The 27096-nt window shown below is 36.5% G+C and overlaps 1 protein-coding gene across 1 annotated transcript; it reads right to left on the reverse strand.

The window, feature by feature from the left end:
- Nucleotides 1–1283: 1283 nt before the first annotated feature.
- On the reverse strand, nucleotides 1284–23410 carry SYPL1 (synaptophysin like 1). Its single transcript, XM_032484210.1, has 5 exons — nucleotides 23234–23410; nucleotides 10192–10313; nucleotides 8711–8918; nucleotides 4486–4671; nucleotides 1284–2721 (listed from the first exon to the last, which is right to left on the reverse strand). Exons 1-5 carry the CDS (start codon nucleotides 23300–23302, stop codon nucleotides 2587–2589), a joined length of 720 nt encoding a protein of 239 aa, XP_032340101.1. The 5' UTR covers nucleotides 23303–23410; the 3' UTR covers nucleotides 1284–2586.
- Between the last annotated feature and the right edge of the window lie 3686 nt (nucleotides 23411–27096).

Consider the following 27096-nt stretch of genomic DNA (forward strand, 5'->3'; position numbering starts at 1 on the left):
TACTTCAGTAAGGAAAAGGTTGTATTTGTAATGTTTTATTTCCTTAAAAAGACAAAACAAAATCTGACCCAAATATAACAAAATGTTAATATCTGTTCTTTAGTGGTGGAAACTTGGTTATATGTTATCTCTTATACGTATCTATCTTAAATACTACATAATTAAAATTTTAAAATTAAGTGTGAAAAAAGTACATAACAAGCAATATTGCCCTTAACATTCACAGCAGGTTAAAAATTAAGTATCTTTATCCAAGTGACTCCAATTCACAAAAACATCAGTAATAATACCACTTATGTAAAATTTTTTCCAACCTATCACCTAACAAGTCAAAGCTTTCATGCTTCTGTCCTGGAAATTATCCTATAAATTGCTTACTACTGAAATGTTGACTCAAAATCAGAGAGCGAAAAGGCAACAGAATGCACCCCTTCCTAGATCTACCGTAATCTCAAATGAACTTTTAATGTCAATAATTTTACATACATTTAACACCAACAGAAAAATAAATACCAAAACATCCAGGACTCTGAGGAATATAAAGGGAGACCCATGTAATCCTGAAGCTTATCCTGCCTCTGCCCAAGACCACCACCCTTCCCCCTCCAGCCCCATGGACTCAGGTTAAGAATCTCTGTTAGACGCTATCAGAAGATAGTACTCATACGCAACATTTATAAAGTACCTACTATACGTTAAACAGTGTTCTAAGGATTTTACATTTATTACCTCACTTCATCGTCATAAACTCTTTGAGGTCAGCATTCTTATTCTCATTTTTCAGATAAGCAAACTGAGGCATACAGAGGGTAAGCAATTTGCCTGAAGTTAACTAGCTAGTAAGTGGTGAAACTAAAATTCAAATTCAGGCAGTTGGCTTCAGAGCATGCACTTTCCCCCCCCTAAACAGAGATACTGGGGATTGAACCCAGGACCTCACACATGCTAAGCACATACTTTACCACTGAGCTATACCCACCTCCCTGAACATACACTCTTAATAAAGAATCTTTGCTGCTAATTGGGCAGTCAATTAAAAAAGATTTAAGTAAAACTTAACCTGAAAGTTACAAATAATCATTTTAAAAAATGAGATTGAAAGAAAAAAGGATAGAACCAGAGTCTCCAAAGCACTTTTTCTCTTTTATTCCTTACCAAACATAAAAAAACAAAAACAAAAAAAAATTGTGATATTCTATTTTCTGCTTTGGGAATCAATTCTACTTTCATTGAGCATGCCATTAAGATTAAGGTTTCTTTGTAATATAACAATCAGTGCACTCTTTCTTTTAACTTCTTTATTAAGGTGGTTGCATAAAAGATATACATTCTCATATTAACAAATCTTGTCATGAACAAAAGCAACAAAAATAAGGCAATAGGAAGATGTGCTTCACATATAAACAATCATGTGGTAATAGGAAATCAGCCCTGCACAACAAAAAGATTAGGAAGCAAAATGTGAATAAGCCCTACATTCAGAATATACCCTATTGTGTGTGCAAAGACAGTGCATGCATAATATAGCTCACTTAGGTTCCTTGTTTATGACGCATAATTCCTTATTTATCCATTTGTGAAATAAGAAAAAACATTAAGAAACATGAAATAATCGCATTCATTTTCACAATATCAATGCCAAACTCAAAATAGCAACTTCATTGAATCTAAATGTTAAATGTTTCCAAAGTAAAAGGCAATCTTAATTTTTTTTAACCCTATGAATGGAGACTCCAAAAAAAAAGGTAGATTATTTTACTCTACTCGCCAGGAGCTAGATCTCAGCCTGTACTGAAGTAGTGTGAGCAACAAAGGACAACAAACAAATCTCACCAAGAGTAATGCCCGTACATATCAAAATATCTAGCTGAACCATGTTCTACTTATATGGCAAATTTATTAAATAACCAGCATAATGGAAGCTTACACCTAATGCAAGAGAATTACTAAATTAACTATACATCTATTAGAAATTTCTAAACTCCACTCCCAAAACAATTTTAGTACACCTATCAAGTACTGTAGCTCATTCAGAAAAACAAATAAAACATACATGCAGTCTTTGTAATTAAAAATTTTTCATAACATATAAACAATGTTCAGATATAAACTGTGAACTAAATGTTTTTTCTAAATATGATTTATGTAATCAAGGCTTTCTTAAACAAAAAGAGGTCTTAGGAATATGATCTGTACAAACTTACAGTAGTGTATATTCCAATAGAGATTTTCTTCCTATTATGATATGACAATATAACTCTTTTCTGAGTGAAGATATATGTTAAGGCTTAAGGTGTAAACACTTTGGAAGGCAAACAACTTATTGAAGAAATCACTATTCATTAAGAAATGTGTGTATCATCTCATAATAGGCCCTGAATTTTCAAATTCACATGTGAGAACACATTTACATCTTAAATTTTTAGGAAAGACACAGGCTTTATGTAAAAAAGCAGCAAAATTTTAAACCCATCAATTTATTGAAAAAAGCCATTACTTTTATTAGAAATGAAAAATGCTTCTCAAGATGTTGGCAACAGGTCATAGTATAGATATCTATTTTATACAGTGTACTTCTCCCTTCAATTACATTACAGATGGAGGAGAAACAACTCCTTGGCTATGGGAAGTAGAAGTATTTGATGGACTGTGTAAGCTGGTCTCCTTGTATACAAACCATGCATTTCCTCCCCAAAGTATCATGTTCAGAAAGCCAAAGATCTAAGAAAGAGAAAAATAAATAAGAAAATCTAGTATCTTTTTAAAATTTCATACCTACCTTAGTTTTCCTATAAATAGTTAATATTTCCAGGCAATATACCCATTGTTTCATATAAAGTTTAAACTGTATATAAAGTGGAATAAAAAAGGGAAGACTTCACATTTCAATGCCAGATTTGGATATATAATGACTTATTCCCAATGGAAACTAAATCTGTACCATATAAAATCATGACTAATAAATCTTATTTTTGCATGCTCATTACTACCAAAAAAATGGCATTAAATTTGAGGAAAGTAACTAAAACCTTCCTTTTATTACTTTGTACTTAGACTTCAGTGCTTCCAGGTGAAGAGGAACATCAGGAGTCCACGATTCCTTCTTTGGGGAGGGCTTTCACTTTTCTCCCACTCAAATGGTTATAAATGTCCTCTGTGTATCTTCTCCCGTTTCCCCACTTTATCCCCCAACTACCATCTCCCTTCCTCCCACAGCTGCAACCAGAGGAGAAAAGGAGCCACAGAAGAACTTTACCTCACATCCTGCATTAGTCAACCTAAAAAAAATTAGTCTTCCTAGGTATAAATCTGACAAGATGAAAAGCCTCAGAGATGAATAAACTGAAGCTACCGTATTTTCACAGTTTTTTTTAATAAATATAAGAATAACAGTGACTTATGAGGTAAGAATGAGATTAAAAAGCTTGAGAGTACTATCACATTACTGATGACCAACAGCTTTCTTTTTGTACATTTGGCTATAAAAACAACATTTCTGAAACTGTCCATCTCAGATCACTGTCAATATATATGCATAAAAACACTTAAATTACAAAGTTATAAAACAGAAGTTTGGCCAAATTGCTTTATAGGGTAAGACTAAATTTATCCATTGGAAAAACATTTTCTTTTAAAGACATGAGACCTCCTGAAACATAATACCCTCAGTATATTAATAATATATTCAATAATACATATATTAGTATATAATACAATAGTACTTTAGAAAAAAATCAGACAAAATACTACTTAAATTTATATAGACAAAATTTTTAAGATTATTTAAGAAACTATAAAAGTATTACTTCCACAGAGCCAGAAGGAGTCAGATTAGAGGAGGGGCTCCAATGTCAGATGTGGTTCAAACCCTGGCTTTGCCAATTCACTAGCTGTGTCATCTTGGACGATTTAACATATGAGCTACACTTTTTCCCAGTTGTAAAATGAAGATAGTAATACCACTTCCCACATTCCTCTTAGGATTATTGGATAACTTAAATAAGCTATGAGTGTAATGACCTTAGCACAAGTCTTAATAAATATTAGTGACTATCGGTAGTGCCTTTCAGGTCAGTCTTGCCTAGTCAATGTTAATGAAAAGAAAAGACTCAACCATGATCTTGTTCAAACCTATCCACAAGTAAAAATTTTCATCACAAAATTTTCTTTGCTGTTATAAAGGTAAAGACTATAATACAACTGGGATTCTGATAAGCTTGATAAAAATAAAACCAATATACTCATCCAGAGATTTATTAAAAACCATTGTTTTCTTAAACTACCAGTAAGGATTTTCTAGTAAGTAAAATAAAGTATTTTATAAACACTGCATATGGGGCGGGGAAGGTGTAGCTCAGTGGTAGAGTGCATGCTTGGCATGCACTAAGTCCTGGGTTCAATCCCCAGGACCTTCATTTAAATACATAAAAACCTAATTACCTCCCCTTCCCCATCCCCAAAAACCAAAAAACACAGCATACATACCACAGATACATTTAGGGATCCCATACTAGTCACAGAGCCAAAATGACACGTCACTCCATTATTACAAGGCCCAAGTTCCTGGACAATATTGTGACCGGTAGCTATTTTAATATCTGTAAGAGCTTTAGCCCAGGCCGAAGTGCTCACCAACCACAAAAAAGTGGCAATAAGAGTAACAACAAAGTCCTAAAGCAAAAATAAGTATGAGTTAATAACGAACAGTTAAAGATACTATATTTTAAATCCATGTTGAAGGAACCGAGGTCACACTGAAACACATGGCACGAAGAAATGGACTTCATGACATTCTATAAAAAACAGCCACAGTCAACATCGTAAACACTGTTGTTTACTATTACTAGCCCAGTGCTGAACTGTAATAGTAAACAAGACTGTCATCGCCTTAGGAATCTAAGATTTTCACATGAGAAATCCAAGTTTTACACAGCCCACACCACAATGTTACCTGGGCCACCCCCTCCCAGGATCATATATTAGACTGTTACCACCAATAACTGTATCCCTCCATAATCTGTTTTAATCACACCCTCCCCAATGGCACCTCTTTTTCTAGCTCACTCCTTTTGGTACCCCAGCCTCAAAAATCCCTTTGACCCCACTGAGACCTACAATCTGATCTTCATTTCCTTCTATAGTCTAAGGTCCTTCATTATAATCCCTTGCGTACACTCCCAGCCCCCTTACCCTTCTCCTACTTTTCCATACTGCTCTGGCAAAACTCTAACTTTAGTTAAATCTAATTCTCTGTGATATGAATAATGAAATAGTGAAAAGCACACATCAAGGATGACTTGTCTCTTTTTAAACTTATGACCACAAAATTTTAAGAATGTTCATTATATTAAGAAAAGAATAAAACAAAAAAACTTTCTCAAGACACCCTGTTACGACCAGTTTTCTACTAAAGTCTTTGTTACTTACTACATTTCCTAGAAGAGAACTGAAGTTTTTAATATTTTGGATCGTTTCTTATTGAACATTAGATGAAGAAAGAAAAAAATTATTCACCTTAAATCTATTCTTCTGGGGAACTGTCTATTCTGCTGGTAGAATTTTGTCAACTAGTATTGGCTACAAAGATCTAAATAACACTTTTTTAAAGTATGCGTTTGTATAATATAAAGTATAAGCCCCACTTTGTTTGGTCTTCCTTTAATTAACAACCAAAGTGGAAATATGTAAAATTTTTATCTCTTACTGTTACGTATTCTATGTTCAAGACTGAGTTCTTACATATCTGCAGCAAAAAAATCTCTCCAAGCTCAGAAATGGGTTTTGGAGGTTATCACAGAAGTGTTTTGTTTTTAAAATAAATCCGGTTAGTTTTTAATCACATTTGCCAATAAGCTTTTAATCATTTACATCAACTAAACACCAGCGACCACTTACGAGATACAGGAACTGTGCTTATATATATCTTGTCCACCTGGTCAAGATGGCATTGTATAAATGATTTGTGTTAGAGAACCAAAACAATGACTAATTTTACAAATATGTTAATACAGTGTATTTACACTTTGCATTTGACCTCTCCACCGCTACTGGTCCTTTAAAAGAAAAAAAAAGGAGATCAAAGAGAAAAGAACAGACATTACAGTTTAATTTTTTTGCCCTGTGGGAATACTCCCTTTTTTGCTGCTGAACTCTGCTGTACTTTATGCTACATTTTCTAAACACTTGTTAGAAATATAGTGCCTTTTGGAGAACTGATAATTAGTATGAAATTATCACAAGCTAAACAAGTTCTCTCTGGGCAAAGTTCATAGCTTTGACCTGCAGATGTCAAATCCTCTCAATTTTCAGGTTTTTTCTTTCTAAATTTCTAATTAAAAAACACACTTTTTTCCCTGATTATGCTCTTTAAGTCCATTTTGTTGATAGCTTTAAGGCATGACATTCTTTTATTTCAAAAGAAGGCACTCTTCTGAAAATGATGCATGATGTAATCTTAGGGTGAGGGGAGATGGGAGAAATGTGAGCCTCTGAAGACTCTCTGACTCAGGACTCTAGTTCTATGCGAACGGTACCACGTGGAGTTCTGCAATGCACAAACTGCAGCTGCCTATGGCAGCTCTAGTCCTACCAATAAGTTAGGATGTGATTCATAACAGATCTTTAGGATTTTGGGTACCCTATCTTTGTTCGGTTTTGTTTTATGATAGTGCTGATTTTCCATATGGCCTAGAATCACCTACTACTTAATACAAAAAAATGATACATTTACTTAAAAAGGGAACTAAAATTGATTTTAAAATGTCACAATTAAAAATGCTCCTAGAATTATCTAAGAGAATTGTTAACACTGCTAAAAGAGCATATCCCCATTAACAAATAGCATTAAAAAATTAATGTCATATTTGGCTATAGCTGATATTTAGGTATCCCCAAAACTTTTTTATATTTATATGATTAAATTAAAAATAGATTTCAAAATTTAATTTAAAGGCTGGACTTTGGCAGGCAAAAAGCATCCATTATATATTATACCAACAACAAAAAAAACACTTAAGGAACTCATTCTAGATTATTTCTCTATATGACTACTAATTGATCACTTTGAGGTGGAAAATTACTTTTGATTTTCTGAATGATACAACTAAATCAGTTTTATAGTTTTATTAGACAGAAAAACCCTCTACAAAAATAGATTTCAATGCTGCTTTAAAAAGTACGCTTTAAAAATATTAGAATTAAAAGGCTCATTGCTAGATTTAACCTAAAAATTTGTTGGGATAATGACAAGATGGCAAGAAATGTCTTCATTTAGAATATAAACTATAAAGAATTTTAATAAAATATAAATATATTATCTATATAATCACCACAGTTCCTTTTTAAAGAAGGCTTGAAAAGTCTACAGAAGTTATAGATTCCTAATACATAATTTCTACTGATTAATCACTGCAAATTAAAATAGTCAATGTCTATCTTTCTGAAAGGCATGTAACAACCAAGACATATTTTATGAAAATGTCACGCTTGAGAATTTCTTAATACATGAAATGAAATATATAAGAATGATAAAAGATTGTTTTATTACTTACTTACCATATGCATTCTTACAATCCAGGCAGCAAAAATTAAAGATAAATAAGGAAATAAATAAAACCTGTTATCTTATTCAATAATTTGGCCTTCCCTTTAAAGCAACTTCACAAATAGTAAGCAGACACCAGTGGTCAGTGTTTTCTCAAGATATAAATGATCAGTATCAGGAAAACACCTCTATTGTCCCTTCAAATCAGCAACACTAATACTGGCTTTGTAGTTATTCTTTTGTTGTAAAGGTCCAATTTAAAATCACAGTTTATCTCTCAATTTGCCACTTACAATTCAGGGCAGAGTTTACTAACTAAATCTCAGAGATTATTTTCATTTCTAGCTCAGTAGACTCTGAAGCCAAGAAAGGACTTCAATTCAGATCCTTTGTTGCCATCTCAAAGATTCAAAATTAGCTCAAGAATATCACCAATGCTGAATTCTATAATTTTTAAAGAATTACCTGAGTCAGATTTTAAACTAAAGCATTTAAGAATATAGACCAGGAGTCAGCAAATTTTTCCTGAAAGGGCCTGAAACATTATTTTTGATCTTTGTCACAACTACTTAACTCTGTCACTACAGCATGAAAGCAACCATAAACAGCATGTAAATAATCAGGTATGGCTCTGTTCCAAAAAAAAAAACCTTTATTTAAACAAAACAGAACAAAACCATGAGCCAGATTTGGCCTGTTGGCCCTAGTTTGCTGATTCCTGATTAAGACGACCTTGCAAAGGCATAAAGGGGGTCTTCTCTGAGAAAAGAGAAAAAAGGTAAGAAATAAGAACATAGTTACGAGACGACTAACATGGCCAGCAATTCTCAAATTAAAGGCATTAATTTCTACTTAATTTCTCTGCTACTTGCAATCTAATATGCTCTATCACATGTCTGAGTTCTTTCTAGGTTAAAACAGTTAGAAACAAACAAACCTCTGTAACTCCAGGGAGTACAGACAAAGTGCTGCAAACAGGATAAAAGAATTGGGCTAAACAGGACAAGGACAAGCTCAACTTCATGGAATACACAGGTCAAAATATGCTGAAACTGGTTTATGCCAAAAATCTTTTTCTGGTGTAAGAAAATCCATACTTAAATGCAAATACAACGTATACTTATCTTACATGAATTATTTTTGTAGAAAAAGAATGTGATTACTTACAGCCATGGGAAGTTTTCGACTATCACGATATAGATTCATGTAACCAACATAGAGCAGAAGAGCAGCAATGCAGTACAGGAAGACAAAGACGGCAAAAGTAACGTAGAATTGTGCAGAAGAAGAGTAATCTCCGATAAGGACATGCCTTTTCCAGTCTACCTGACACACATTTACACCTTGAGGTGTCTGAAATGATGCTTCATTCAACCTATTTAAAAAAAAGACTTAAATAAATGTATGAATTACTTGGATTCTCCCAACAGAGACAGAAATACACAGGTAAAATGACATTTCAAAAAAATAGTCCCCAGATACACTAAAAACATTTTCCTTTTGGGAAAAAAAGGAAAATTCAAATATTTGTCAATTAAAATTATCGTAAGAAAGATACATAAATTAGAAATTATACCTGCTAATTGGTTTATGACAGATTGAATACAGACAGAATTATATACTTTCACACACACATACTATCTTCCTGTAATAAAAACTTAGTAGATTAAGAGTGCTGGTACAAAATGGTTTACAATTTGAGACATGATATTCCATTCTAGGAGCCAGAGTCTGTGGGAGTAACACCAGAAGAGTCAATTAAAATGATTCATTTTAACTCTGGATTAATTAACTGCTAACCATACAACGTCTTTAATTTTCCCTATCCATAAATCACAAAGGCACTTACCACTAAAAATGCTGTAACAGTTCCTTATACAGGAACTTCGTAAGAGAAGGATCAGGAGATGGAGAGACAATAGTTGATTACAAAGCACTTACTATGTGACATACCTTTAATGTAAGATTTTATTTAATCATCAAAAGAACCTTAAAAGGTTTAAATTTACTGGACAGAAAAATTGAGTGCTAGAGAGGTCAGGTAAGCAGTTGTAAGCAGAAGAAGATTCACCCCCCTCCCCGGCTTCCATACAGGACATATTCAATAAACTTTTCAATGAATACTTAAGTCAAACAGAAGAACTCACAAAGAAAATATTCATTTTAGTTTGAGAGTAAGAAAATAAAGTTTTATGCTAGTGAAAGAAACATAGGAACTCTTCACTTTATATAAATACATGTCTTAAAGCTTATAATGCACATCACATTATTTAGTAATTGCAAACATGGGAAATGTGGATTTTTTGTAAGTTGTATTTGCTCCTGCAACATGACTTCTCAAACTAAGGTAATAGAGCAGTCTTTGTTTTATTTTGAAATATCCAATCCACTGTGAGATGACAAAATAGACGTGTCAAGGCAATGCCGTATAAAAGTTCCTAAATAGTTACTGTTATTTTCTGTATTTATTTCATCACAGACCAGGAAAATAGTTTGCAGACAGGCACTAGTCCACGTACCACACTTTCAGTAGCAAAGATCACTAACTACAAATGAGCATGCAATTAAAAACTTTTTCCCCACCAAGATCAGTAAGTTGTTGGAAGTTAAAAGAGTTGTTAAACCATAAGAACAAACAAATAACTCACCTGAATGGATAACCAAAAGTAGCTGTAACTGTTTTATTGTCAGTACTTGAAGGACAAGTCACCTGAATTTCTGTTTTGCCCTTAAAACCTCCACAGGTGGCAAAAGAAAAGATAGAAGCAATCTTTAAAAAAAAAAAAAAAAAGAGAGAGAGAAAAAAAAGGAAGCATTACTGTACCCAAAACGTAGGTCACTAAAATCTTATATATACTGATTATTAAAAATTGGCTCACTAACATTCTGAGAATTCTTAATTACAAGTTAAGATGGTGAAAAACATTTAAAAACTTATTTGCAACTCTTGACAAATGTGATTTTATTCTCCCTTGAGTATAACATAGAAATTAGTATACCAGCCCATGTAACAATTCATTTGCTCATACTCCAGGAACTAAATACTAGTGAAATTCAGAGGAAGTCTTATTTACTAGTATCAAAATGAAAACAGGGGGAATTGGAGGTATTTTATTTGGAACCAGAGGGTAAATAAAGCCAAGAGATTGCAAGCAAAGAGTTATTATTTCAAGAGTTTATAAGGTCTCATGTGTGAGTATTTCATGAGTGAGTAGATCTCAAAAAGTAGTTGAAAACTTGTTTTTCTAATCATACATATGCTTAAAAAACATAATGATGCTCTCTCAAATGCTACTCATACAGGAAAAAAAACCTGAAAGCATCCTAAATATTGACAGGGAATCAAATAAACTGTAATTCATTCACACAAGAGATCATTATACAGTCGTTAAAATGTTGGGGGAAATCTAATGATAGAGAAAAAGGTTCTTTACATATAGTTTGTTTAAACAATGTATTGTTCATGAGTCTACATCTACGCATACACACACACAACAAAAACCAGAAAGGTTATGCATCAAAATTCTAACAGTGGTCATGTCACCTCTGAAGAGATGATAAAAGGTAATTCCTTTTTCTATGTTTATCTTCTAAATTTCTACAAAACAAACAAAAAACAGATACAGTGTAGTGACCAAGAGCTCAATCCTTCAGCAAATGCTGATGGCTCTATTTAAAAAATACATTTGGAATGTGATCACTTTTTATCACCACCATCACAACACCCAGATCTAAACTACCATTTGCTCTTGCCTGAATTACATGCTAACAGCCTTCTAAACTGATCCTCCTGCTTCTGTCCCTACTCCTGCTTCAGTCTACTATCCACACATCAGTCAGGGTCATCTTTTAAAAATATAAGGCAGAAAACTTTATTCTCTGCTCAAAACTGTCTAATGGCTTCTGAGTTTTCTCCAAATAAAAACCAACGACCTTATTAGAGGCTAGGCCTTTCCCTAACTACACTAAGTTAAATTAACAGTGCCTCACCCCCTACACTACCTATTCTCTTTATTTATACTACTCTATTTCTCCTCCATTGTAAGTATCAGTGCCTGACAGTACTTAATTATTTGTCCACTGTTCCCTAGAATGTAAACTCAAAGGGCTCAGGGTCTTTGTTTTGCTCAAGGTCACATACGTCTAGCAAGTAGGTAAAATCCAGTGTGGGTCTAAAAATCATAGCCTCTACTGTTGAATTCTGATATAATGCGTCCCATGGATTAATGCCGGGCTTTGAATCGGGCCATAATCAGGATCACAGCTACCCAGGGATTTTTTTTTTTCCATGAAGAAGAGATATACAAAAAAGTAATCTGGTTATAGATATGAAGAGTCTGATACAATGTCACACATAGTTTGGAATCTTCAATTAAGAGTTCATAAAGAAAGAGGAATGGTTACTCTCCCAGCATAAAAGTGCATGAATGCAGAGTGAAAGCAGAAGGCTAGGAAAGGAGTCTTGGACATACACTCACATTTAGGATTAGAAAAACGAAACAGGATACACAAATTGAACCAATGAAACACATTAAAGAGGCCAGAAAGAGACTTGTGGGTAAAGACAAATTATACCTAACAGAGCTGGCATTGTAGGTCACTAAGGAAAGGAGAGTGGTGGTTTTTAAAGATGTCCACAAACTCTTTGATACTCCTCCTCTTATGGGTTAAGATTAATTTTTCTCCCCTTAAGTGTGGACTGGACATAGTGACTTGATCCTAGTGCAGAGAATATATGGAAGGAATGGGATGTCCTTTCTGGGATTAGGTAATAAAGAGACTACAACTTCTTTCTTCCTTTCTCACTCTCTTGAATCACCAGCTCTGAGGGAAGCCATCTGCCATCTTCGGAGGATACTAAGGCAACTTACAGGCTCATGTGGTGAGGAAACAAGGACTGACTAGCAGCAACCCTGTGAGGGACCTTGAAAGTGTATCACCTGAGGCTTGCCAACAGCCATGTTAGTGAACTGGAGAGGGGCTTGAGATGACTGCAACCCAAGCCAATAGCTTGAATGCAACCTCACAGGAGACGCTGAGCTGAACTACTCAGCTAAGCCACTCCCAGATTCCTGACCCACAGAAACTGAGATAATGAAATGTCTGTAGCTTTAAGTGCTAAGCTTAGGGTAATTTGTTATATTGAAATCGATAACTAATACAAGGAAGGATTGTTCAATAAACGGTCCAGATGGACTAAAGACTTAAATGTGAAAAGTGAGTCTTTAAAAAACTTTAAAGACAATATAGAACAAGATTTGTGATCACAGAGAAGGGAAGAATTTCTTATAAGTAAAAAACAGAAACAAAAACAAAAAACCCCGCTTAACCATAAAAGATTACTAAATTCAACTATAGAAAAAGTTTTTTTTAATCAAAAATCAACTTTTGAATGTAAAAGAAGCTATAAACTAGGAGAAAGTATTTGCAATAATGTCACAAAGGACTACTATCTACTAGTATATAGACCTAAGAGAGACTCTTGCTCATTTACACTATAAGACATGCACAAGAAAGTTCATAGAGACATTGTTTATGATACCAAAATATGTGGAGGGGAGAAGCAACAGGAAAATGGATAAAATACAGCAGTATACAATACTTACAATGGGAAGTTAAATAGCAATAAAGATGTACAAACTATAGCTACCCATGTCAACATGGATGAATTGTAGAAACCAATGCTGAGTGAAAATAAAGTTGTGTAAGACTGCACAGGGTATGACGCCATTCTTTTAAAAGCTGTTTACTTGTCTACATCACTCCTGCCACTACCTTTGTTCAGGTCCTCACCATTTTTCCCTGGGACTAAACCAACAGATTCTTCCTTTTCACTTCTGAACTCATTCCCAAGACCATTTTTCTTTTATACTGTGAGCTCTGGAGCTGCAGTGACCAGTAAGGTGCCACAAGCCACACATGGCACTTTAAAAATGGCTAGTCTCAACTGAGATGGCTGTAAGTGTAAAATATACAGTGGATTATGAACATTTAGTATGAAAAAAATGCAAAATAGCTCATCAATAATATGTTACTGTTGGCTTGCATTTGTAGTTTGCACTGTGTTTCTATTAGAGCGATTTAGGTCATATCACACTGATCTGAAATAAAAATCTGGTCATGTCACTCCTCTGTTTAAAGGGATTTCCCCAATGGCTTTCCAGATCTAAATTTAAGAAAACAAATTTTTTTCTATGCCCAAACTTCTTAATTTGGCACAAGTGGCAGGGCTGAGGTAGCCTCAACTTTATCTTTCTAGATTTATGTACCCTATACTCCCTGCCAGGTCTTGCATGATTGTTACATGTGCTATTTACTGTTCCTGAAAACATACCATGTATTTATGTCTTAGATGTATATTTTTACTCTGCCAGGATTTTCCCCTTCTGCCCCCAACCCAGTTCTCTAACAAGCTCATCCTTTAAGGCCCTGCCCAATTCCTTGCAGTAGAACTATTGTGTCCTGGGCTGCCATAGACTTGGGTTCATTACCTCTATTATAGGTATTTTTCTTATGTATCTTGCCTTACTAAAAAAATCCAAAAAAACAAAAACAATAAAAACCAGTTTCCCACTTCATACAAAAACTAGTAAATAAACAGCATACTGTACTACAGCTTACCGCTTTTAAGACTACTGCCTTTGCCTCTCCCTTGGCAGACTGCTGTATCTTTGCATTTGCTCTTATTCAGTATTTTCAGTGCATACCCAGCAAAAGGCCTGACACACACCAAATGCTCACTAAATAACTGCTTAATTAAAGGAAAAAATTAATTTCCAATCATCTACAAATAAAACCATATTTTGAGCCTTATGTAACCATCATTTCAAGCTTGTCTTTTTGTTATGAGGATAAATAAACATCATGTTTGCCATTCTGGTCTTTATCTTATAGGGAAAAAGCGACAAGGTATAGACTTTTTACTTAATGAAGTACAAACAGTCTGAGGTTAAACTATCCAACCATCTCACCTCTCACTATATTCTACTGGTATTTTGATTTAGATTAGAAGTTATATACCGGCAGCCCCTGGTGAAACTCGGCCTACAGATGTATTTGTGTTCTTCCCAGTATTCATGAAAAATGTGCATTTGTTGTCAAAATTTTGGTATCAGTATGCTGCACAAAAAATTTGGATTTCCTGCTTTTCCTGCGTGTGTGTGGGGAAACTAAAGATATGGCAACATCAGACTCCTATTCCCATAAAGCAACAATCACATGGAATTAAGTGACAGATGCCACTTTTACGGTATGTGTTTTCCAGACTACTGCTGCTCTATTGTCTCAACAACCCTCAGGATGCGTGTTCGTTACCAGTAATCAATGAATTTATGCTACTGTTTTTCTCCCCAACAGCTTGTTTCATTCATTTAATTTATGAGGGGTTCCTATGAGCACTTCAGTTTGTACTCCTAGTCTAAAATGAGGTGTACTGGTATGCCGATTTATATTTCCTTGCCACTTGTGAAATGCACCCCCCCCACCTCTAACCCATAAAGAATGACTCAAACTGCTAACATGAACTTCCATTCGTACAGTAACTACTGAGAATCCAGGGACAGGATGACAACAAACTTCTCTTCAGGTCAAAAGGGTTCCATTTTCAATATGGGAGCCTCAAGTTCCACTTACCTCTCTGCCCAGTGGGCCCATAATAGAGACACAAAAGATCTGTCACTAAGTTAGAGATTTGTAATTCTGAACTTAATATTATAGCCTGGTTCTCTAAAACAGTACTTTCTAAAATAGACTTAAGTACTCAATTAACTGGTGTACAAAAAGAAAACACATCATATCTACTTTTAGACTTAAAAACTTTATTAAAATTAATATACCACTGAAACCCATACAGGTGTATGTCAGTCACATGTTGGTACGGTACGTTGTGTATCCTGAAGGTAAGGGAGTCAAGTAACGTGGAAGGACAGACAGTGATACCTTCAGCTATTCTTTCACTTTTAGAGTTCATATATTACAATGTGAGTGTGCCTCGCTAAGTGAGTTTATGGAATTAATTATCTAGTTTTAACCAAATCAACCTTCACAAAATGAACCAGTGGCTTAAAAATGTATTCACAAAAACTGAATGATAATATAAAAACTCATGTCCAAAGGAGAAAACAGAAGCATTAACACCCTATAGGAATTATATTCATTGGCCACATTACAGGCTGAAAAAGGATTCTACTTAATCAGATCATAAGAAGATAGCAAAAAAAAAAAAAAAAGTATTAGACAAATATCTGAAATAATGATTTAAAAAATTTGAAATATGAATGAAACTTACCTTGAGTGTATATAATATGCCTTAAAATACTGACATAGTAAAATATGCAACTAAGTTATAATAGATGCACACTGGGGCTTTGTGCATAAAATCTCACACTAATAGAATCAGCCAGAGTACCAGTCCTAGCTCCTCTTCCCAAACCTGCTCAGCTCACAGAGGTTCCACTGGGGAACATTGGTACTCATCTAATTTATATGTTTCTAGTTGTACGGTCCTCACTGCTATTTGATTTCATGATTAATCTGATGTCATCTACTTAAATTAATTTCTGTCCCAGGCTTAGCTGAGGAAATGAGATAACTGAAACCTTGCAGAAATAGATCTAAAAGTACAGTGTGTATGAGTGCTTATGTGCAAAATCAAATGCATGCTAAATCAAATGATCATTCAGTACTTAAAATGAACTATCATAGCATGTTTGCCTTTACAATCAGTCAGATTAGATGCCTAAAGCCAAGGTATTTGATTTTTGAGTCAAAGTCTGATGCATTTATTAAAGATATTCATTTAAAAAAACATTGTTATTGATATTGATATTTCAGTTTATTCCCACTGTGCACTGAGCAGTGAAGTCAAAGTGCTTCAATTTTAGTCTATTATCTCCCTCTGCTTGTAAAGTACAATTGTAGAAAGTTCCAAATAGCCTGCTAGTACAGTTCAATAACCTTCAAGAATTTGGATCATGAAAAGTAAACTTGAGTTCCTTCTCCTAGCTGGAAGTTTTTTTGCTAACTCTTAATTTTTGTATGTTGAAAATATCTTTATCACCTTTATTCTTTTTTTTTTAATAATTTTTTTTAGAATTCTTTTTTTTTTTTTTTTTTTTTTTTGGTGAAGGAAGGTAATTTTATGGTTGTTTCTATGGGTCCCTCTTAAACCTCTATCCACAAACACCATATTGTACAAGGGGACCCCCGAACTACCAACATAGGAGAGTATTCAAGTTATCACAAATCTAGGCCTTAAGAAAGCAGGCTGATTGATTAAGGTCTTAGTAAGGGGTGTATTTCTCCCCCTCTACATCTTTAAGTACTCTGCTCCATAGAAGCCATAAATCTAGACAACAGGTTGAAGCTTTTGCCCAGATTTATTTCTCACATCCAGGAATAGTCCTCCCACCCATATTTTTGTTCCATTATGGATCCCCAATGATATTTATCCTGTATTAGAAAAGTAATTCTCAATGTGTGGTCTGTGGACCCCTGGGAGCACCCAAGACTCTTTCAGTGAGTCCATGAGGTCAAAAATATTTTCACAATATTATTAAAACATTATTTGCTTTTTACACTGTGCTGACATTTGCACTGATCTGAACAAAAGCACTGGTGGGTAAGAATCAGCAAAAGCATCAAACTGTTATTTTATTGCCATGAATCTGCAGTTCAAAAAAAAAGAAAAGCCCGTTTTACCTAAGAATGTCTTTGATGAAGAAGAAAAATTATTATTTTTATTAAATCCTGACCCTTGAGTCTTTTTAATATTGTGTATGTGATGAAACAGGATGTGGAAATACTTTTACTGTATACCAAAATACAATTGGTTGCCTCCAGGGAAAGCATTTAAACAACTGAGTTGTATGCTAAAATAGTCATTTCTTTTGTTGAACACCATTTTTGCTTGAAAGAATAAGTAATAGACAAAATATAGTTACCCAAACTTGGATATTCATCAGATCTTTTTCTTAAAAACAAATAAAATGAGTCTTTTACTTCAAGGAAAACAGCAGCGTTTGCTGCCATTGATGCAATCAAGGTTTCAAGTGATTAACAATTGTTATGTTTAAATAAATGTTTTAAAATGTCTCAGCTTAAATTTTTAGCATGGTAAATATCAGAAAGTACAACCCACACAAACAAAATCTCTTTGAGGTGCTCAATATTTAGGAGTATAAATGGGTTCTGAGACCAAAGTGTTTGAGAAACATTGCATTAGAGAATTGTTCTGTTATTTTTGTGTTTAACATTTTATCAGAGATTGTTATTTGTACATGTGAGGTGAGTGTGTATGTAATATGTGTTTGTGCCTTCTAAAAGCATGGACAACATATATATGTTATCTATGAAAAAACCACCTAGTCTACCCCAAAGAATGCCTAAGGTAAATACTGAGAAAAGAAACAGAGAGCAAAGGCACAGGGGTGAGTCAATAAGACTATTACAAGCTTTACAAATATAGGAGGTCCCAGGAGGCACAAAATGTCACTTGATATCCTTTTTCCCTTTCCATAATAGGGGGGAAAAGTGAACACAAATGGCAGCGTTAAGAGAAAGGTAAGTTTTCTAAAAAGTAGTCTGTGTGACAGACTGATAACCTAAAAATGCAAAAATTAAGCAAATGGATGAAACAAACATCAGTCTACGTATACCCCATCCCCCACACTCAAACAACAATTTGTATTTTCTGGGGTGCTCCTCTGTGTTATATTATAAACCACAAAATTAGAATAAAATATGGTACCTGTTTGCAAAAATCTTACAATCCACTTGGGATGACTAAACCTTAAGTATTTTATCTAAACTAGTACATATTTCTTTAAGTTTGTTATTTAAACAAATTGATAGATCTAATGCTCAAATGGTTATGGGTTTGCTTATTCATTGTTTTTCACATCAGTTTTCCTGGATACAAATTCACCCCAAAGTGACGTTTTTAAAGGTTCTTTTGAATTTGCTTGTTAGTTATAAGAATGAAATCAGAAAAAAAATTCAAATTTGATAAATGAATCAAGAAAACCCTACTTGTTTTTTAACTCCTAAGATCTTATTATAAATATGCATCTAACAATCAAGAAAAATACTTCGGTTACCTTATGTTTTTGTTTCTTAAGCTTGAAATTTTGGGTAATCTTTTCATTAATTTATTAAAAGACCAATTAGAAATACAAAGGTAAGTTACTGAAAAGACTAAGAACAGACTGCTTGTGTAGTAATCTAGATGTAGTAACCATAATCATGGGATACTGGGTAAAACAATTTCTCTAAGCCTTAGAAACATGGAGATAATAACAGTAACATGTAAAAAGTAGATAACAACCCTCAGAAAATTAAATGAGAAAATACAGGTAAAGCCCTAGCACATATATTGCACTCAATAAATACCTCCTGTAATAATGAGACCAAGTTTGACCAGCACAGACAAAGAATTCAGATGGTTATTAATTCTAAAATTTAATCTAATTAGTCCTTATATACTCCCAAACAGTACCTCTTCCACAATTTTATGTGTTTGTAATTAGAAAAGCATATTACTTAGATTCTTTAAAGGCTAAACATTTGACCACTGCCCACCCTAAGTAGCAACAAAGTCCAAAACACAGAGTTCAATATTAAAACAAGATGATTTTAATGAAAAACTCTGACCTAAATAGTAGTAATTACTGACTACAAAATAAGAACCAAATTAAAGTTTACCAGAGAAATATGAAATTGAAAAAGCAACTTTGATAAAACTGATCCTTGCCCTTACTTCTGTGTTCAATTACTACACACGGGGCATCTATTCTTATGTACACTTTATCCTGTTACCTTGACAGGCTGCTAAAGGCAGGAAAACAGGCAGACAAACGAAAAGCCTACAATATATCATTTCTAAGGTTTAAAATACGTAACAGAGAACTCAGTGATCTTGAAGGATTAGGAGATATGTATGTCAGCCACATCGGACTCAAATTTCATCCACTGTCTGGTTCTAGTCTCCCTAGAAACACAGCATTTCAATCCTGAAGAACCTACTAAGAATTGTTCAAGTACATTATCATCATTCAGATATTTACACACTAACTCAATCATCCCAACAGCCTTGTAAAGTATTGCTATTCCCAAATAAGTACAACAAAAATTCAACCTTTACCGAGTACTTATCACACAAAGAAAAGTAAGGCAATGTCACTGCCAGGCACTGTGACTAAGGGCCAGAAGTAGACTAAAAAATTTTTTAAAATACACACACACACAAATATACATGTGCATGTCTATGCAAAATAAAAAACATGGTGGCTGCAGTTTAGAAGCAAAGTAGAAATGCTGCTGCTTCAATGACTATTTTTATTCTGTCAAAAATAGTTATTGGGCACTTGCCTTCATGTCTATGAGGCCTTCAGATTCGTAACGCCTTGAAAGTTACATATTATCAGGTGATGTCTCAATCTAACATCTTCTAGAACCTTACTAAAGATAAGCTGATTTGGGGAATTATTCTTTTAGTTATATGGATAGTAAGCAGTCTTTATCTAGATTTAAGACTTGTTGGTAAACTTATTTATTGACTATTTTTAGAGGTAACCCCATACATCTGAATCAATACCTTACGAAACTTGAACAATTCATTCAAAACACATTTTAAAATTCCTACTATGGGCCTTTCTCCTCTGAACTTTATCATTCATCCACCTTCCACCTGTTTTTAACCTCCAACAATTCTATTCACAAGCCTCTTCTCTATGGTCCACACACACAGTCCTTCCCGTTTTTAAAATGAGTTATCAACCAGTCTCTCCTACCTTCACAGTCAAAAAGTGGTTTCTCTCATTGCCTTCACTTACTTACCATACAGCCTACTACCATCTGGTTTCTAATTTTACTGAAACTTCTCTTAATAAAGCCACCAATAGCCTCTTGATTACCAAAACCAAGAGATGAATTTGACTCCTTATTTTACTTAATCTATCGCACCTGATATTGCTAAGTACTCTTTTCGTGAAATATCTCTAATAGTGATGTCAAGAAGTTATTTCTCTCCATCTTCCTAATCATTCCTTTTTTCCTCTGTTGGCAGGTATCTGCTACATCTCCAGCCCATACTTACTTTTTAAAGTCTAGAACCATATATCTGTCTACAGGATACCTCCACTTACATGGTCTAAAGAGAACACAAACGTAATACATCCAAAACCTTACTGACCTTCCACCAAAAGTTGCTTCTCCGTAGTGATCTGTCTTGGACAGAGGTGCCACTACCGATCCAAGTCAGAAATATGGCAGTCATCTCAGAGCCCTCCCTTTTCTTTGTCCTCCAAATATAGTCTAATTTCTAAACCTCTCTTTTCTAGTCCCATTGCAATTAATTTTAGGCCCTCATAATTTCTCAAGTGACACATCTCTCTTCCTTCAATTATGACCTTTCTTTTCCAATCCATTTCCTACTGCTGACAAAATAAAAATTTCTAAAAGGCAAATCTAATTATATTATTCACTTGTTTATTCTGTACCCACATACACGCATTTTCCTAAGGAAAAGGCCCAAATTATCAAAGGTTAACCCCAAAAGGTTAAGAACTATTGGCCCACAGGATAAACTCCAAACTATTCTGCAAGCCCTTTGAAACCTTTCAGAATCATCTCAAACCACACCCTCCCTCCTAGATATGTTCCAGTCAACCCCAATTACTTTAAGTTCTCAAATAGGGCTATGCTGCTTCACCCTGTCACACTACTGAACGTAAGATTCTCTTTGCCTCGAAAGCCACTCCCCGGCGATTCCCCAAGTGACCGAGTACTTATCCTTCAAGCGTTCTTTCATCTATGAAACCCTCTGTAGCACCTCCAGGCAACTGATTTCTCCTTCCTTTAACCTACCACACTTTGCCTGTATCTTTATTACAGTATTTGCAATACAGCATATTCATATTTGTTTCCATGTCTTTCTTTCTTAATAGGTCATAAGGAAAAGACCAAGTTTTATTCACATTTGTGTACTAGTGCTTAGCACAGCACTGGTATATAATATATAATCAAAGATTTGTTAAATATTCTCTACACCATTAACAATGAATAGTCTTTTCATAAAAGGTTCTCCCCTGTGTAGTAAGTTGTTCAAGGGGGAAGCAGTATTTCCTTAAGAAGCTTAAAAAGGATATTTTTCAAAATACATCAGATTTATGGTCAGTAATGAACTTATTAATGTTTTAAAATATTAAGGAAAAAAGTCAAGTCTACTTTTTAAAAAACTGACAAATAATAAGCACAAATATAAACTGCCTCTTCATTTAAATGTAATTTTAAATTAATTATAAACTATAATCCTCAATGAGATTAAACTAAAAGATTTAATCTTAAACTTTGTATTTCATTAGCCCAGTTAAATGTGACTTTCCTGGTGCAACTTAAAATTTTATATACTCAAATAATAATTTTCTTTATATTTAAATATGGACCTAGCTTTACAGAACCCTAAATATATACATTTATGTCTTTAAAGTAAATATTTGTGTGAAATTAGCACTATTTCAGTTTTCAGAAAATACCAAGTAAAACTTTGAGGGAAGGTAGGAAACTCTGGGTGAAGGTAGGACGTCACATTGACTACCCATTAGAGAATTTTAGGTTTTGTTTAAAAAACATCCTCAGCAAGTTACTAAAAACAGAAAATCGTTAAGTTCTTACTCTTCGCCAATTTATCACTAAAATACGGGGGGTTGAGAGTTAAGGATGTAAATGTTGCTAGCTATAAAACAACATGCCTGCACCCTGGACCGACGCCAGGCTCATATTAATACGGGCCTGAAAACCAGCACTGGAATACGTACTAGGTAGGCCACGAAGTCTGAAGGCAGTATGCAGTGACGGGTGTATTCACTAACTCCTCTAAAGTGACTGATCATTACCAAGGTGAAGTAATAAATCTCCTTTGATGTTAATGATTGAGAGTGTTCCCAGGAAAGGACTAAAAGCTGACTGCAGGTTGTTGCTGCTAAGTATCTAAAACAAATTTGATGGCGATTCCGAACTTGGGTTTAAGTGGACCGGACTAACAAAGCGTTTTGTTAAAAGCCCTTCTCCGCTACTCTCCCCATCCGCGCCCGCTTCCCTGACCCACAGTTTATCTTCATCCATTTTTAACTTAGAAGCAAATTAAGAACCGAGAGCTCGTCAAATCACTTCGAGAAGGCACACCAGATTTCGACGGCTCGAGCGCGGCCTCAAGTTAGCACCTCTGTGCACCGGGTGGCCCTTTCTACCCGAAGCGCAGAGGCAGCCCCGGCCGGGGCGCGACTCCAGCCCGACGGGTTTCGGTTAGACCGCAACAGGAAGTTTTCTCTTCCCTTGCGGAAAGCAGTAAAGCCAAAGAGAAATTCGAACTCCCACTCCCCGGGGGACACCCGGAGGTGAGCTTCGGTGTTGGGGTGGGGGGGGGGCGGCTCCGCCCGGGACCGAGGCAGCCGAGGGACTCGTGATTCGACGCGGACCGCGGCGTCCCCGCCCCGCGCGGGCCCAGGCCGCGGCCTCCCGTTCCCTCCCCGCGCGTCCAGTCCAGTCCCGTCCCGGGGGCGAAGGCGGCTTCTGGGCCCCCCCGCCTCCCAGCCGAGGGCGCCGGCGGGGCTGGAGTGGGAGCTGGAGCCGGAGCGGGAACGGGAGCGTGCGCGGGGGCGCGATTCCCGGCCTCGCGGTGCGGGCTGCACTCACCCACTCGAGGACCTTGATGAAGCCGAGCGGCTCCTTGAGCGGATTCAGGTTGAGCTGGAAGGAGGACATCCTCTGAGGGAAGGAGGGAAAGAGAGTCAGGACGGCGGGGCGGAGGAGGAGGGGGACCGACGAGAACAAGCAGCACGGCCGCGCAGAAGGGCAGGCGGGGCGAGCTCCTGAGGGCGGGCCTGGGAGGCCGCGGGGCGGGGCGGGGTGGGGCGGTGGCGGTTGAGCCGCTCGCCGAGGCGCTGGGGCGGAGACAGAGAGGGGCGGCCGCGGGAGGAGAGGGCGGGCAGGGGCAGGGAAGGGGAGGTGCCTTTCCGGGCCGCACCTGGCCGAGCCGACTGATCCGCTGACGAACCAAGTAGATGTTGGACGCCATGCTGCGTGCGCCGCGCCCCCTTCCCTTCAGTACAGCCCCCGACGCTCGGGTGCCTCCTGCGCATGCGCGCGCGTCCACCCTCGCGCCTGCGTGGTGGTGGTGGTGGGGGGTCTCTGCCCCGCGCCGAACTCTAGGTTTGTGGTTTGTTTCCTCACACCTTCCGGGACGACAACTCTGTTCCACCGGCCTCCCTTCACAGTTCCCAACTTTTAGACAAATTTTAAAAATATTGACACAGTTGAAGCCGTTTTTCAAGTCTGGTGTTAGGGGCCTTTTATTAAAATGGTGGAAAGTTACTGCAGAACAACGGACTTTGGGCAACCATGCCGTAGGTTATCTCTCTCAGGTGCGTGATTTACCAAACATTCTTACGGAAGTTACATTTATTGTCAAAGTTATCATTGGAGCCAGGGTTGAAGGATGTAGGAGAAAAGTTATACCTAACACAAAAAGGCTTGGCCGGACTAGCTCCTGACCCACTTACCCACCTCTCCGGCCCTGTCAGGTTCTCTACTGGAGGCTCTCTTCATGTCTTGCTACCAGACACTCATTCCTGCTCTCTCTTCAAGTTTCGGCTTCAAGATTCGGCTTAGGCGACACTTCCCTTCTGGCACCCAGTTATCGGAGCCCCGAAGTAGTGATCTTACTGGCTTCCCCAACATCTTCAAAGTTCTTGGAGAGCTGAAATGCTGGCCTATTGGCGTGTATGGTAAGGTGGCTAATACCAGGTTACAGTAAATAAGGAAGAAAGGAATTTAGTGCAAAAGAATCTTCATATACCTACTTCCAAATCCTTGCCTCTACAGACTGATTTTCCAGGCACTTACTTGTGAATTAGCAGGTTCCTTGCCATTGAAGTTACTCAACTGTTATTGGACGTCTTTCTTGGAAGTGAACCCTTTTTCACTGGAGACCTATTTATCTCCTTATTTGCTTCCCAGAGGGTGCAAAGAACTATTTCGGTTTCCTGGTCCACAGAGACAATCTTATTCTTTCTCTCCTGACTTCCATTCCTCAATCCCCAGCACAGTGCCTTATGTTCAGTGGACACCTAGTGAATGATTGCAGATTCCCCTTACTAAATAAGAAGGCATCAAAGATGCCTCTCGGGGCAGAATCAGTGATCGTGCTTTGGTACGCAGTGCACCTGAGACCACTGTACTCCAGGTCTTCCTCCCCACTCCCCTCTTCCTTCTTTGTTTCTGCACCTTTTCTCCTGGCACCTAGTTATGAGATCCCCAAGATAGTGATCTCCTAACTGGCTTCCTTGCTCCTCTTTTTGTATTCTCTTTAGTCCAGTGTTCTAAACTTGTACTCCCATTCTGTTGAGGCTTTTGGGTTGACACCTGGGGTGGGATTGTGGATAGTAGTGCTATTTGGCTTAGGCTTTGTATTCACAAAGATTCAAATTAGATTCTCTTGTTATTTCCAAATTAGATGTACAGACACATCAGAACGATGTTCACTTTGCAACTTTATTTAAAATTTTTTGTGGGGGAGGTAATTAGGTTTATTTATTTTTATTTTATTTATTTTTAAAATGGAGGTACTGGGGATTGAATGCAGGACCTCCTGCATGCTAAGCACGCACTCTTATTACTGAGCTATACCCTCCCCCCTAATTTGCAACTTTATTTTTTAACTTAATTGAAAATGTACTGTAATGTAATAACCCAGTTTTGGCATTTCTCCATTCCCCCTCCCCCCCATTTTTTGGAAGGTCTCAGTAACCGGAATTGGCCAGGCACTTTCTCAATTTCTGAGCAGCTTAATTTTCTGTTTCCTTTCTTCTACCTCTTTTGGCTTTCTCTCCTATTTCTGGTTCACATCCACCAGTAGAAGGCATGAATGTTTCTCTTCAGGAAACCATCAGTGCTAGCTTATGCCTTGAACGTGAGGAAGTTTTCTCTCTTGGCCATGTGCCACTAGTTTTTCAAAGATAGAGACCACTGAAGGTAGCAGGAGAATAGTATCTAGTCACTTGTCAGAATTCATTTACAGGCTCTGACTGGGCAAAACAAAGGAGGAGTGAGTTACTGCTGTTACCCTCAGTTGTGTATAGCCCTGTGCTTCTGCCAGTCAGCTGAGCTCAGAGGAGCTCCTGCTTTCCTGAGAAGGAGCTGGTAGTGGCTGGCAGAGCAAGTGAGATGTGATTAGGCAACCAGATAGTTGTGAATTTTTTTAATGCTGGAAAAACAAGAGTGTTTAAACAATAGCATCTCACTGAAGGCACAACTGTTCAAAATCTGGGAAGGATATTCAGATGACTGTATCACACTGACTACAGCACTGGTCATTTTCTGATTTGTTCTTCAAATCTGAGGAACAAGCCAGAAGCTTTGGGCACAACGTGTTTCTACCAGGATCGTTATGGAAAATAATACTTGTAATGCAAAATTGCCCTAATCTGAGGTAGTATTAGTGAGCCCTATATATGGTAGTATAATTATGGCTAAGTTACTTTCATAGTTTGTTAGTCTCTTTGCTGTTTATAAAACATATGCCAGGTTATGATATTTGGAATTTAAGGATGTGCAGGAAGTCAGGAGGAAGCTGTGTTTAGGCAGATCACATCGTTGGCTAACGATAATATTCTTTTGTGTTTCTCAATGGCAATACAAAGTTCTGGTCATTTTATTGGGAGGATGAGACTTTGTAACCCATTCTCAACCAATAATTGTCTTTTTTTCTGAAAAGATAGTGTATAATGCCAAGTGAGTTCAAAATTTGAGTTTTGCCCAAAAATCGTATTCTTTTCTTTGCACCAATGAACTCAACAATCATTTACAAAAATCCAAAAATTGCTCTAAATGCATTTAGATTGTACAAAAGACTGACTCCATGGACCCTGTAAGTTAATCTCAAAATAATTAAACTGAGTTCTTTTTAATTTTAAATATAATTTTAGATTTACAGAAAAGTTACAAAATACAAAGAGTTCCTATATATACTTCAGCCAGTTTCCCCTAATGCTAACATCTTCTATAACCACCCATTGCACTAAGTCTAAGTTTCTGGAGAGCAAGGGAACCCTCTCGTTGCTCTGCAGTCCCTTGGAGCTGTGGTACAATTCAGTGGTTAGCAGCAGGACTGTTCTCAGATTCCTGGCCTTAAACCTTGCCACTACTTTGTGGCCTTCAGCAAGGGGTTTAACTTACTTGAGTTTCCACTTCCTCATTCTTTTTTTTTTCTTTTGTATGTTTTTCATTCTTTTTTTGCAGAGAGAAAATGAAACTTGTAGTGAGGTTTAAATTTTAGAATCTTCAGAGGTGGTCTAGAGGAGTGCCTGGTACAAAGTAAGCACTTAGTAAACGTTATCTGTTACAGAAATAGTGGATCTTGGGTGGTTAAGAAACAACAAAGACTCAATGCTAGAGCAAAAGTCATTTAAGGAAATCAAACTTTATTTATTGGCTAGAAGAGAATTAGAATTCTAAGGAAGACTACTCCATTGATGACAGAAATGTGAAACTTGGGAATA

This window comes from Camelus ferus, chromosome 7 (assembly GCF_009834535.1).
Source record: "Camelus ferus isolate YT-003-E chromosome 7, BCGSAC_Cfer_1.0, whole genome shotgun sequence".
Lineage (NCBI taxonomy): Eukaryota > Metazoa > Chordata > Mammalia > Artiodactyla > Camelidae > Camelus > Camelus ferus.